General features: G+C 42.0%; 1 protein-coding gene across 3 annotated transcripts in view; it reads right to left on the bottom strand.

Annotated features, from left to right (window-relative positions):
- Window positions 1-9,696: 9,696 nt before the first annotated feature.
- The window catches only part of LOC147449137 (uncharacterized), a 65,528-nt gene continuing 60,479 nt past the window's right edge, over window positions 9,697-14,745 (bottom strand). For 2 of the 3 annotated variants that reach the window (XM_086521701.1, XM_086521704.1), the window contains 5 exons: window positions 10,619-10,670; window positions 10,471-10,530; window positions 10,254-10,322; window positions 10,057-10,181; window positions 9,757-9,948 (listed from right to left, as the gene is read on the bottom strand). In XM_086521701.1, the coding sequence (XP_086377827.1) occupies window positions 9,920-9,948; window positions 10,057-10,181; window positions 10,254-10,322; window positions 10,471-10,530; window positions 10,619-10,670 (335 nt within the window). In that variant the 3' untranslated portion in view covers window positions 9,757-9,919. Of the gene's footprint in view, window positions 9,949-10,056; window positions 10,182-10,253; window positions 10,323-10,470; window positions 10,531-10,618; window positions 10,671-14,745 lie in introns of all 3 variants that reach the window. The other variant, XM_086521702.1, reaches the window with a different exon arrangement.

The following is a 14,745-nucleotide window of genomic DNA, read 5'->3' as shown; positions in this document are numbered from 1 at the left end:
ATGTATAAAAAACTCTTGGGTTTTGAACTTAAAAGTGGTTGCTTCCGGGATACTACTACCACCAATCTGTGACTTGATAAGAAAGTCATCTTCAACATGGGTTGCCTCATGGACAATTGAACTATAGACCACACTACGTCCAAGATCCCATTTGTGAACTTTGAGCACATCACGTCCAAACTTTCCAAGGCAATAAAATTTTGGAACGAATTGTCCACACAATTTCTTTCCAGATGCATCTGCCTTAAACTGCGACTCACAAGTTCAAACACTGATAACTTGAACTACGACACATGAGTCAAAATCGTGTATAGGGCCTCTTGCAATTGCCTTTGTTCTTACAACATCAAGACCAATGGATATGCATCTCCCTCGAGGACATCATGTGTCCGCTAATAGAGTACTAGTCGTGTCAATTAAAGAGTTGCTTAAGAATCACCTTTGCTGCTGGATATGTCGAGACCCCACTTTGCAAAGCAAGAGAACCCGCCCTTGGGTAGCATCTCAAAGGGTGAGGCGATTGGACCTCGTCACTATATGGCATGGCTCTGGCTCAGAGGGGATCTAGGGTCCAAATTTTGGGGAGACGAGGCGGCTTTAATCTCGGCTGTCGAATCATGCAGTGAACTGGGGGTGAACTAAGGGCGGGTAAACTAGGGGTGGGTGAATTGGGGGTGAACTAAGGGTGAACTAGGGATGCATAAACTAGGGTGTGATCATGTGCCATGCCCACATGGACAGCGATGTACGCTAGCGTGGTGGTAGGGCATTCGTGTGGAAACCGAGACGTCCCGGGTTTGATCCACACCCCACAAGGTGGGTGAACTAGGGGTGAACTAGGGGTGAACTCGGGGCGTCGTTTTTTACCCGATTTCACCCTTAGTTCACGCCCTAGTTCACCCCTACTTCACCGAGTCGACGAACGGTTGAGATTTCATTGCGGTTTCTGCTTCTCTTTCCCACCATAGATCCCCCTGGCTGGAGTCGTGGCTGGAGTCGTGCCATATAGTGACGAGGGCGATTAGAGGCCTTCTAGTCGATATTGTCTGACTCATCTCAAACACCCTTGCTCAAGCTATCGTTTGCAAAGTAGCATTTCAAAACGCCCTTCATCCGTTGCACAGTTAGAGATCGACAGGGAAAAAAATTCAATGGGCTCACATTGGCCCATTCACTTGAGATGCCTAAACTTTAATAGTCCATATGAGAGAGAGACCTTCAAGAAGGTATCAGTGATCACCAATGCAAACAAAAAGACTGTCCTTCAAGAGTTTCATACATGCCAAAAGAAATAATCAATACTATTTAAGGTGGAAACGAGATAGATGCAACTTGTAGGGTAAGGGGGTCAACGGTCTATTGCTTGGACAGGCGACCCCCCAAAAATAAGTAAAACCGGGACCACTGAAGGAGCATCGAAATGTAGGGGTCTTCGTGCCTAGTTTAGTTGAGAAGGGCTTTCCATCGTGGATTCGTGCTGTCAAAACTGACCTCTGATTTGGGCCATGGCAATTTTTCTTTGGGTGCGACTTTTTGGTACACGCGATTGTAGAGAACCCCATCGATCTCAGCCTATGAAGGGTTATTTGCACCAATTTTTATGTTGTAAATCAATTTTGATGACAATTACAGATTGCGTCCCTCCATGCCCAAAATGGAGGAACACAGGAAGAATTCGTTCGTCGCGGGAGCTTAAGGTTAAACCTATATAGTACACAAGGCGGATAGGTGCGATAAGTATGGTACATAAAAAAATGTTAAAAAATGTAGTGTAGTATGGGTACTCACTGAGTGGGAAAAAATTGTTAGGTCTTGAATAGAAATAAGTGTGCATGTCTACTTATGCATGCTTGCGTACATGTAAATGCATGTATACATACATACGTACATGTATATACTACACACATACGTACACACATCAAATATATACATACTGAGTGGGAAAAAATTGTTAGGTCTTGAATAGAAATAAGTGTGCATGTCTACTTATGCATGCTTGCGTACATGTAAATGCATGTATACATACATACGTACATGTATATACTACACACATACGTACACGCATCAAATATATACATACATACATGTACACAACCATAGATATATGCATGAATACACACATTTATGTGTATTTGTGTGTGCATTTAAATAGCAATAGTACATAAAATACTGAATGTCGATATGCTATTTATCGTACGATATAGAAGAATGACAAATACGGATTTCGAATGCAACCTCCATAATAAGAATTTATTGCTTTACTTGGGTTTACTTACTATCAGTTAACGCATGTTTGCGATTAGGTTTAGTCTCTTCATGTATAAATCAGGTTCTCAACCTTGAACACTCGTTAGGGTGGGGTTGTTTACTGATGATGAAATTTGGGAGCAAGTCAAGGACTTAAACTTGGCTGATGAGTTATGTCAGCAAGTTACTTTCATGGAAGTGACAAGAGGTACTCTTTTTGGTACATCTTTGTTGTGATAAACTCGTTTACCTTGCTCATGAACGTTCTAAATGGAGTCTAGACACTATGTTTGGATAGGAACCGATACCATCAGATGGTTGCAAATGGACAACAATGTAGAAAATCAAAATGTTACTCCTGGTTTCATTGAACCTCCTACTGAACTGGGTTCCGCTCAAATGAACCGTTGGATCCATGAGGGATGTCACGGTGGAAAACATTAGTGTTCTTATGAAGATACCATCACTTGTGTTTTCGCGGATGAAAACGCTTCTCCAAGGGGGGAGTAATGTCAAGACAATGGTAGAACCGAGCAGCAGGCAAAGGGCCAGGGAGTGAATGGCTTAGTACGGCTAGGAGCCGAGGGCTAGGCATGCGTTAAGGGGACCTACTTGCAAGGGCCAAGGGCTATAAGTAGGGAACTTCTCTGAAACCCATGGTATGTCTTTACCACCTCTTGTTTGAACAAAATATGCATCAAACAATTGTCCCATAATTATAAACTTGATTGGACCAGCATGTACATCGAAGATCCAAATGCCCTTGAATTTAAGAATGTCATCGTGAGCACCAATCGCCTCTCAAAAAATTGAATTGTAGACCACACATGTCCAAGAATCTGTTACCATATACATGTGGTAGAGATGTGTGACTTAGGATCGTTGAGGCATTTTTTCCGTCACTAGGAGGTTTTCCCCCCATGCATTGTATATACGTCCATCACTCTATGACTAACTATTTTTCCACTGCACACTAAGTACACTACTCTCTATTGTGTGCAGGCTTACATGATGCAACATGTTTTTGTGTCAAAGGGCGTGTGGCATGTTCTGCATCGCATTGATGTACGTCATGGTTCTAAGGATACAGGGATATTCTGGATGTTGCAAGTTTTGATGGCAAGGTTGTAGCTGCCAGAACTGAGTAAGCTTGTTGGGATGTAAGAGATATGAAAGCTCGTGCATTGATTGCATTATCTGTGAAGCACACTATTACTTCTCACATAAGTTCAACTAAATCTGCAAAACAGGCGTGGGATATTCTGGTTGGTGTTTATGCAAGTCGCAATGAGGATCAAATTGTTTTGTTGTGTAACAAGTTGGAGTCAAAGATTATGCATGAGGAAGATGAAATGAACACTTTCCTTGATGGTATCAAGGATATTAATAAGCAACTTATTTCTGTGGGTGAAGTCATTTCTAATAGTTCCCTTGTGCAAACTGCCCTTGATGATTTGCTAGATTCTTACCAGACTTTTGCTAGTACTTGGAGACTTATCACCCAAGGAAATCCTGAAGTTGTCAAGTTTGAAGCATTATGCACATTGTTGTTGCAACAAGAGTCGCTTTCCCAAAAAAACAAGGAAAAGCAGTGTGTAGTTTAACATGCCTTTATTGTTGCTCAAAGAAAAAGTGGCAATAGTAATGTAGCCACTTCTCATGGTTCTTCTGTGAGTGGAAAGGCACCTGTTCCTAATGCCTCTAATGGCAACACTTCGTCTGCAAATTCAAGTGAAAGATGAGTTTCTATTATTGTAAGTTCAATGATCACTTGATCAAGCAGTGTCTGAAATTGAAGGCAAAAGAGGCTAAGAAGAAAGAGGCTACTTCCACTACAAAAGCAGAGATCGTTGAATCTTATGTGAAAGGAGCTTGTGATGCTAATGTAGATGCAGAGTGGGCTTTAAGTGTAGAGTGCACTTATGATCCTTCTATCCATGATGCATGTATGTCAGCTGCTGCAGATTCTCATGTGTGGTACTTTGCAATGGTGCTACAAAGCACATTATCTCTCATCGTGACTTGTATACCTCTCTCGAGGATGTTTGTTACGAAAATAAGTGTAGAGTGCACTTATGATCCTTCTATCCATGATGCATGTATGTCAGTTGCTGCAGATGCTCCTGTGTGGTACTTTACAGTGGTGCTACAAAGGACATTATCTCTCATCATGACTTGTTTACCTCTCTTGAGGATGTCCCTTACAGGAATATAGTCACTTGTGCAAACAATGCCTCTAATCCAGTTAAGGGAGTTGAAAATATTGTTCTAACTGCTGCAAATGGCAGTTCTCATAAGGATCGATCACAATTGAGCAGGTGATTTAGAGTCCTATTTTTCCACATATGCTCAATTTCATCATTGTATTAGACAATAAATCTTTTGTCTTATCCTTGTTCTTCTCATGACCTTAAGTTTGTGAGCATTTAATGTCGAACTTGGAAACATTGCTTCTTCATTTGCTTTCAATTGTGCACTTTCTAGAATCGGAGCCTTTAAAATAGCTTATGTCAATATATCAATAATAACATGCTCTCATGGTTTCTTTTATTCCTTTATTTGCACTTTTGCATCATGACTGATGACAAATTCATTTGTCCCAGCTTTTGCATTAACAATTTTCACAAGCTTTCTTCAACATGTGATGCATTGTATGTACCTGGGATAAAAAAGAACCTTTCGTTTATATATGCATTTGCTTGGTCTTGTTGTCAAATTTGTGGATGACAGATGTACAATTCAAGATCGTAGTTTTGGTGAAGAAATTGTGGCATCTGGCATTTTATGTCATGGGCAAGCTCACTTTGTATGACAAGTGTGGGCAGAATTTTGCAAATGCAATTGTGGATTCTAAGGCTAAACTTTAGCATGCACGTTTTGGGCATTTGAATTTTGCTAGTCTATTGCATCTGCAAAAATCTGATATGGTTGCTTCTTTGCCGCCTCTTGAAGCACCTATCAAGCATGTTTGTGAAGGTTGTATATTGGGTACGATGCACCGTTCTAAATTTCCAAAGGATGGTTCAGTGAGGGCCACATGCAGGTTCCAACTTGTGCATAGTGATGTCTATGGGCCCATGCAAACTCCATCCTTGCGCAACTACCTATACTTCGTGACTTTCATTGATAATTACTCTCGGCAGGCATGGTTGTATCCGCCAGAAGCAAAGTCCGAAGTGTTTATGTGCTATGGCTGAAAATGTCTCGAAATGTACTATGGACACCCTCTACTCTAATCGAGGGGGGAAGTTAATTTCTCATGAATTTAATGCATTATGGCTAGTCGTGGGATAAAACACTAGTGTATAGTACTGTATACACCTCAAAAAAATGGTGTTGCTGAGAGAAAAAATAGGTGACTTATGGAAATGACAGTGTGTATGGTCAAAACCTAAGCTTTGTCACATTCGTTTTGGTTTGAGGCTACTATCATGTGTGCCACTTATGTACTTAACATGTGTCCTAAGAAATTTTTGCAGTCTATAACTCCATATGAAGCATGGCATGATAGAAAGCCATCTATTGATCACATGCGCGTTTTTGGCTATTTGGCTTATGCTTTGATACCACAAACACGGTGTAGAAAATTGGATGATAAGGCTGTCAAATGCATTTTTGTTGGTTATAGTTTGGAAAGCGAACGTTACAAGTTGTACCATCCGCAAACAAAGTGTATCTTGGTTTCACGAGATGTTGTGTTTGTGGAAGATTTTGTTCAGCCCTTGCTGTCATGTACTAGAGACAATAATGTAAGCTCACAGCACATTTATGACAGATTGTTTCCTCTTTTTAGTGGGTAGAAAATTGAATGTAAATTCAAATGAGTGAAATGTACAGTCTATGGGGTTTCTAAAAATGTTACAGATCGCAGCCTATTACTGATGCAATGTACACGATGTACTTGATGTGAAAAGGCTTGAGAATGAGCAAGCTAGAGGTATACCAAAATGGATGGTGCATACTTTGCATGACAATAAATTTTGTTTGAAATTGAGTCTTCATGATGGTAGTGATCCTGCCGATGTCACTCTTTACTAAATTTTTGTTGGATGTCTTATTTATGTATGCAACACGAGATTGGATATTCAATTCGCAGTCTCACAAGTTAGTATATTTATGCATAGCCCACGGTCTAAACATTGGCAGATTGTCAAGAGGATCTTTCGCTACTTGAGTGGCACTTTACATCTTGGGTTGTTTAATCCCAAGGAGGGATCATTGCCCCAAATTTACATGCTTTTTCGGACTCATATTGGGCTGGTTGTTATGACACGTCAGTGTCCACAAGTGGTTTTTGTTTCATTCTCCACAGTTCATGCATATCATGGTTGAGCAAGAAGTAACCTATTGTGGCCACTTCCAGTTGTAAGCCTAAGTAGAGGTCAGTCTTCACAGCTATGGTTAAGTGTGTATGCCTTATGGCTGATTTGGGTGTTGTACAGGACACTGCCAACATCATCTACCCTAACAGTCATAGCGCATTGGCAATTGCGCCAATGCGGCCACTTCCAATTGTAAGCCTAAGTAGAGGTCAGTCTTCACAGCTATGGTTAAGTGTGTATGCCTTATGGCTGATTTGGGTGTTGTACAGGACACTGCCAACATCATCTACCCTAACAGTCATAACGCATTGGCAATTGCAAGAAACTCAATTTTTTATGCCAGCACAAAGTACATTGAGGTGCATTACCACTATATCAGAGAGAGGCTCTCAATAGGAGAGATCAGCTTGGCTTATGTGCAACACAGGACAACCTCGCAGATCTTTTCACAAAGGCACTGTCTCGTGAGAAGTTTGACGCTTTCCGCAAAGCTTTGGGCTTACTCCCCTTTGTGAATTGATCATGTCCTCAGGGCATGGCACTTCCCTATACTCTATGTGCCAGTTCTCATTCACCGCATCACTCCCGGAGGGGATTTGTGACCATATACATGTAGTAGTGATATGTGAACACAGTTAGTACCACCGAGGCATTGTTTCCCTCACTAAAAGGTTCCCCCCCCCCCCCCCCCCCCCCCCCCCCCCCCCCCCCCCGTGCATTGTATATACGCCTATCACTCTAGGGCTAACTTAACTTTCCATTTCACACTAAGGATACTGCTTTATGTTGTGTGCCTTGAGCTTCCTTCATCTTCTCCAAGCTGTGTGTGTTTCGCTGCAACCCTATTTCCATCAAAATCCCCATTCGAAATATGACCACATCACGTCCAAAATTTCCTAGACAATAAACTTTGAAACACATTGTATCCATAATTCAACCAACAACAATGAATTTGTATACATCTCCATAGTGTTTTGTATATATCATGTTGGTTCCTTGCCAAATGCATATTCCTTGAACTCCGACCCACGGGTTTAAACACCGATAACATGAACTCCAACACATGGGTCCAAATCATTTGTAGGGAGCTCCTTTTGCCCCTCGCTGACACTAGCAAGCCTTTCTCTAGATGAAGCAAGTGGCAGCAATGACCACCTGACTAGAAATCTAGTATTATTGCCTCTACGGCCGCCACCGTGTGTGCCATGCCGATCTCCTCTACCAAATCTTTATCACCGCTATCCCGATCAAGCTTTTCTTTGCCTCTGTCTATTGCGAGCTCTTTCCCTTGCCTTCCAATTTGCACTCCTGAGACAACCATTATAATCTCCATGGTGGGTCATTGATTCAATGATCGTTCCAAAAGGGTGTGGTTCAAATCTCACTCTGGAGCCACATCTTTCTTGAGGACTTCAAGTGAGTTGAGGAAGCTAACTCAGTACTAGTCCATGCACTTTCCAAAGCCAAGTTGATTGAAGCGATCACCTTTGCCAATGGAGACTACCACAACAACAATACTAGAGGAGCTTTTAAAACAATGTCCAAAGGAAGACTCTCCACAGAACATATCAAAATGCTACCTTAACAAAGTCTCTCCAAAGAGCATAGCAAAATGTTTCCTTGAACAAAGTATCTCCCCACACATATCAAAATTATGCCTTGAACAAAGTCTCTCCACACAACATATCAAAATGTTGCCCAAGCTAATTAGCACTAACCGACAACTCACTTGTGCATTTCAAAACGCTATCCTGTGAAGAGCTCCCCGACTACATCCTTTCAAGATGTTGCCGTGTGAATACCTCCTATAATTGCAACGTTTCAAAATGGACCGATAAAATGGAACTGCCACCGCTAGTGTCTCAAGGCGCTATGTCCAATTTACCCACCTCTGTAGCACGAGTAGCAACATTTCAAAAAGCTAGCACCAACAACTCTCCCACCATGGTAGCTTCTCAAAATGCCAACCTTGAGGCTTCAAAAACATCATTAACCCACAGATTCTTCTTCATTTCTTCCTCTTAACGCACTTATCCTCTAAAGATCAACGAGCTTGGACTCTTAATGCCATGTCAAAGAATTGTAGAGCAATCAAGGAGAGAGAGAGAGAGAGAGAGAGAGAGAGAGAGAGAGAGAGAGAGAGAGAAGAAGAAGAAGAGAGTTTTTTCGTCGTAGGAAACTATCTCAAGAGACCTTATAGATCTAGCCATCGGGGGGCTGAAAAGATCTGTTAATCAAGAGGGAAATGGCATAACCAATCTACCACACTTGGGTGATAGAAAGAGAGAGGGAGAACTTGTGCTTATATACCCCCCTTAGCACAAATTGCCCTACCCGAGACTTTGACAAGTAAAATAAATACCTCAAGCCAAAATAAATCTTGGGATCACAATGTTGAAATGCTATAACTTTAACAACTTGTGCCTGTGCTTTCTCAGCACAAAATGTTTTCCCATAGACAACGGCCTTTATCATAGAGAGAGCATATCATAATTGCAAATTTTTCAAACAAAAAATAAGAGTTACAAGCTGGCCACTCATCTTGTCTATGACTATTATTTTGAGAGGGCAAAAAAAGAAAGAACTCTGTGTCTAGTAGATGCCAAATTTGGAGTAAGAGACAAATCAATGTACATGTTTGTGTTCTCCAGCCAAGGAGAATTTGCTCACATATCATTTGCTTGAATTTTTATGATTGTATGACCTGCGAATTTCGTCTCTGATCTGCAAGGTCACATGGTAGGTAGCAACCTCTCATGAATTCCAACGAGTGGGGAGATGGTCCATGGAGAGCTAAGGTACACTATACATAAGACATGATGTGTGAGAGGGCGGATGCAGCTCTAGTTTTAGGGGTAGAAATGCATGTCTATATGCTCAGGGTCATACAATCATGAGAGTGAAACAAAGTAGCTAGCTTCATCCTGTAGCAAGCTGGATGAGAGCTGTTGGTTGGCTATGGGTGGCTATGGGGTGAGAGCCGCATGTATGAGAGCTGTTGGTTGGCTCGTCTCTCTTGAGCAGCCTGGTGACACGGAGTCTAGATCTCCTAGATATAGAACCCCCAGGCGAGAGAGAGAGAGAGAGAGAGAGAGAGAGAGAGAGAGAGAGAGAGCAAAGACCAGTGAGTTCTAAAACTATACATTTTCCATCTTTTTACTAGACTCTTTTAGATGCTTTTGAGCCATTACCAAAGCATAGTTTATAACAATTGAATTGTTTTACAGCAAGCTGTATTTAAGTTATCAAAAACCTTATGCCTAAGCAGTTTCCATCTTTTCTTTCTTTTGCCTTTCGTTTTAAAGCCCTGTTCCTCTTTCGTTTGCAAGTACATCCACTTCCTCATCGGGTTAACCTCGTACAATCGTCATACCATCAACTACAATAAGACATAACACATTTTCTTTATATTGCATACAAATGTAATATATCACATACACTCTGCATGACACCCAATTGCCACAAGACTCTAGAAGTGATTTCTTACTGTGCAGGGTTCGAAGCATCTCTTCGAATTCCTCAGGTTCATAGAGCTCTCCCAACTCCTTGAAAGATTGTCCCACCCACTCCCCTCTTCGCCAGCAAAAATCTTCCGCCTCATCATCTGGCAACCTGCAAAGGAAACCATGATGCATATATTCTGAAGCATAATACAATATCAGCCGTGGAGTAAAACCAGCTTACACAGAAGTACTGGGCCGCCCGATTTTTATAAAATCTTTCGCTGCTTCCTCGAACTCTTGATCAGTCATACTACAATGAATAAGCAAAACCATAAAATCAGTTTGTTTGAGAAATCAATACATAATGCTAGTTAAGAAATCAATTCATAACTATAAACTCAGTTTGGTCGCTAGTTAAAAAATCAATGCATATTTTTGACTCATTGTTAGCAGATCACCTTCTCCAATCCCTCTTTTTCCTGGGTCTACTCGGAAGAGCCTTGACAGTAGGAGACACACTACATATGAGATAAAGCAGCAGCCAATTTCAAAACAAAGCACTGCATCTCTATTGAAATTCAACAGCAACAGTAAATTTTTGCTTACCAACTCCAAGGTCTATCTGTCTCAATCAAGGGTGGGCAGTAGTATCTTGTCCCTTTTGTACAAACAAAACCAATTTAAGATACCCCAATCAAAGAGTGATAAATTATCCAAACTTCAAGCATGTTCTCACAGTAAGTGGTATCTTGTGAAATTATAAAACTAGAAAAGTACCCCCGTCCACAAATCAACAAAAACAAACCAAAGTTTTGCTATGCACATAACATTGCTCAAACAAAGCTGCAATCATGTACAGCATGGGAAAAGAGAGCATCCAGCAAAAGCAATTTTTATCACTAGCTACGTGGGCAGAAGCACATGGTTCAGCCAAGGGTTAATAAGAAAACAATACACAAGTACACACCGGTTCTGACTGATACGTACGTAAATGAAAGTACAACACACCAAGGGACTTAGGTTCTAACAATGATCCACATTTTAGGGAAGGTCTATCTACCAAGTCTTTAGGCCTCAACATCTCCCTTACACCATATTACTCTCAAGTCGATTGGTGTCAAGAATGGTGTTAAGAAGAAACCATTGCACGGATCATCCAGAAGCTGGTAAAGAACAAACCATAGAGAAAATTTTCTCTATGATGGAAACTTTTCGGGCAACAATAATTACTCCTCATTTTTAGTACATGCGAAAGAAACCTTGTTCAATCAAGTAGCATTGGAGGGACAAGGACAAGGTGAAGGGCTACAGTTTGATAGGATGTAGTCTTTGGTACAGCCAAACTGGTATATGGGAAAGTGCTCTCAAATCTTACTACATGAAGGCTGTTAACATCTCACACAACATAGTGTGATTCTTCACAATTAACCATAATTTCACAACGGGAGAGAGAGAGAGAGAGAGAGAGAGAGAGAGAGAGAGAGAGAGAGAGAGATAAGGAACAAACACCACGTGCCAATAGAAAAGAACAGATTGAACAACTTTAAGCACTTCAAATAACAACTGAACTGAAAGAGATGCACGACACGAGACAGGGAGTGGCGGAGTTCCACCCCGAGAGAGCACTCGCCCCAAACCTTGGCGCTCCTTTCGGTATTTCGTTACATTGCTTGAACTGTACAATGCCGGTACTCGCGCTCTGCGCCTTCACCCAGAAGCGTGCTAGAGACTGAGCCCTCTACACATTTAAAGGGCCTTGGCCTATGAATAGCAGTTATATGAAAAGCTTCGAATTCAAAGCATCTGGCCTCAAAGGAATCTTGCCCAAAAGCTGCCAGCGCAAATAAGGAATTCCATACATTGCCATGTCTGCACCTGTCAGCGCAAAACACGAAAATCCGTACAGGTGCCAAGTCACACAACCAACGGAAAATGCAGGTTTTTGTACAATTCTGCCACGTCATCGGTCTTTACGCAAGAGTGTGTTGGTCCTACTTTATTTAATCTCTCAAGTTCTCACTTGGGCCTCCTCGGACGGGGTCCCATAAGTTGGTGGGAACTCTTCTTTAAAAATAGGTTATTCGGCAAGACTTTGTAAGTTGCTTCTACTTCTTATGCTGCTTCTTCTTAGGGTTTAGACCCCTCCACCAGGATCTGCAAGTCTGGTCTATTCTTTAGTGGCTTGGCATGTCAGCAGTTTGTGACATCCCTCCTTGAAAGAAAGTAATCGTCTACGATTACATCATATCTACAAAACAACTCAAGTTAGCTCAACAAAATTCTGAGGGTCATTCGGAGGGACGCTCCGACGGAAAATCCAAGGGACAATCAGTTTTCTCATTCTAGATTGGAGCTCTTGATATCTTGGGTCGTTGGCTTCCCAAAAAAATCTCATCCAATAAGGAGTCTCACTCTTGATTGGAGCTCTTGATATCTTGGGTCGTTGGCTTCCCAGAAAAATCGCATTATTCCAGACTGGAGCTCTTGATATACTGGGTCACTGGCTTCCTAGAAAAATCTTATCCAATAAGGAATATTTTCAGTGTTTGGCACATCACAATGCAACACAAATGCTCACATATGCATGTTACAAGACACAATGAACAGCACCTCTGAGCACTCCCCTGAGATATGAAGCTACTCAACGACTACCTCATCACTCCCCCCACATGTAACCTAAAAAGGTCGGGGCCATGAGTTCAAAGGAACCGTACAACCAAACACTCCCAGGACCCCAGCCTGCGTCGCTTGGATGTTCAAGCATACAACCATACGCTCCCTAGACCTCCCGTCTGCATCACTCGGAGGTTTTGTAGCATACAAAATAAAACGCTCCCCAGACATCCCGTCTGCGTCGTTCCGAGGTTTTCAAGCATACAACGAGACACTCCCCAGACATTGCATCGTATCGAGGTTCAGACAATACCAAAGCAACATTCCTCACTACTCCACTCGGGAGTAAAAATACCAATCAATGAAATCAATATTAAAACTAGAGCCAAATAATTCAGATCGGCACCAAGACAGGGTTAAAACAGATACCATCCATTTCAAACAATACTTCCTCAAATAGAGTTGAAAAGTATCCAACTACAAAACATTGAACAACTAGAAAATTCATTCGGGTTTTTGTTCGGACAGCCGAACTTTGAGGACGACTAGCTTGTCCTTCTGCATCAAGGTAATGGTTCGGTTCCGGATGTGGAGAGTCGCATCATTCTTGTCGTGCCAAGGCATGCCCAAGAGAACGTCGCAATTGCCCACCTTCATAATGTGGTCCATGATAATCTTGGATAGTGACTGGAAGAGCACCAATGAGCGGTACCACTTTCTGAGTTGCCCGTGGCTAGCTCGGCTTCAATCTCTTCTTCAAGAATTCTGGATGGATAAAGTTCTATGTAGCTCCGGGGTCAAAGAAAATAACGGCTTTCAAGCCGTTGACTTTTCCATATACTCCACACAATTCATTTTTACTTTCAAGGCATATTCCATAGATATCAAGGACTAGTTCAATAGCGGGTCTAGCTCCCTTGGCTGGAGGTGGCCCTAAGGATCTTTCTGTCATGGGAGCAGAAGGTTGCTCTAGAGACGTCGAGGCTCGCTCAAGACATGTAGTGAATGTATGCCTTGTTTGAAAACATTCGAAGCATTGGCCTTCTTCTAAAAGGGTTTCTTGTTGACACTCTGTTAAACGAGGCCTTTAAGGTTAAGTTTCACGAGACTCCCGAGAATTTGTTAGTTGTTGCCAAGAGTTTTGGTTGGTGGCTAGAGTTGGTTCTTTGGTAAAATTCAACTTTCCCTTCATTAGTTTGTAGCATGGTCCATAAGTTCTTGCATGGTTGAGACTTGCTTGGATAGACAGTATTCCTACAACGGTGATGGTAGTGCAATGGTGTATCGCTCGCGCTGGTCCTCCAAGTAAATGAACTTAAAGAAGGACACCGGTAGGTAGACATCGAGAAATCTTTGGTTATAATCGTCCAAGGTCTCTATGGAAAGCCCAAAATCCAGACTTAAAAGAGAGAATTCATATAACTACGTGCAACTATTGTCTTGAAAGCTTGCCAAGTCCTTGGAGCATGCGGTTGCTTCACGATTGAACTCCACCATTGCATGACATTATCTTTAAGAAATCCCACTTCTCTAGAAAACTTGGATTCTTCTATATAGTTCCCCAAAGCATAGTGTCGAAATGCTATACGAATTGCAATGCTTTCTTTTGATCTTTCATCCCGGAAAAGGTGAAAATTTTGATTATCGAGCCGCCATCCTTGAAATCTTTCGGTTGGTTAGGCCCGTGTCCCACGTATGGATAACAACGTTAACAACGTTATCCATACGGGCTCCAACCATTGTAACCTAGTGAAGGTGGTAGTGTGGGAGGTGGGGGCACAACGGTGGCAAAGACGGTTGTACTGGTTTACGGTCAGATAGCTGCACCATATTCCTGAAGACTCCCCCGATCCAAACAGACAGCTGGGACGGTTGCCGGTTGGAAGCTCTTGTATTTTCAGGTATGGTGCATCAGAGGAGGTAACGTGTAATTCAAAAACTGTTGAAAACTTTGAAGCATCGGGAGATTCTGTTGAGGATGCTGCGAAGCTCGTCAAGGAGAAAAAGCAAGTATTTTGCCGAATCCATGAACCCCATGTCTTGGGTTCCTAGTGGCTTATTCCCTGTAAGATAGAGCGATGATGACGGGAGTGCGCTCGATGCGCGATGAAGTAAGGGTG

The sequence above is a fragment of the Adiantum capillus-veneris genome, chromosome 10, assembly GCF_014529385.1.
Source record: "Adiantum capillus-veneris isolate H3 chromosome 10, ASM1452938v2, whole genome shotgun sequence".
NCBI lineage: Eukaryota > Viridiplantae > Streptophyta > Polypodiopsida > Polypodiales > Pteridaceae > Adiantum > Adiantum capillus-veneris.
This window is presented reverse-complemented; position numbering and strand designations above follow the sequence as displayed.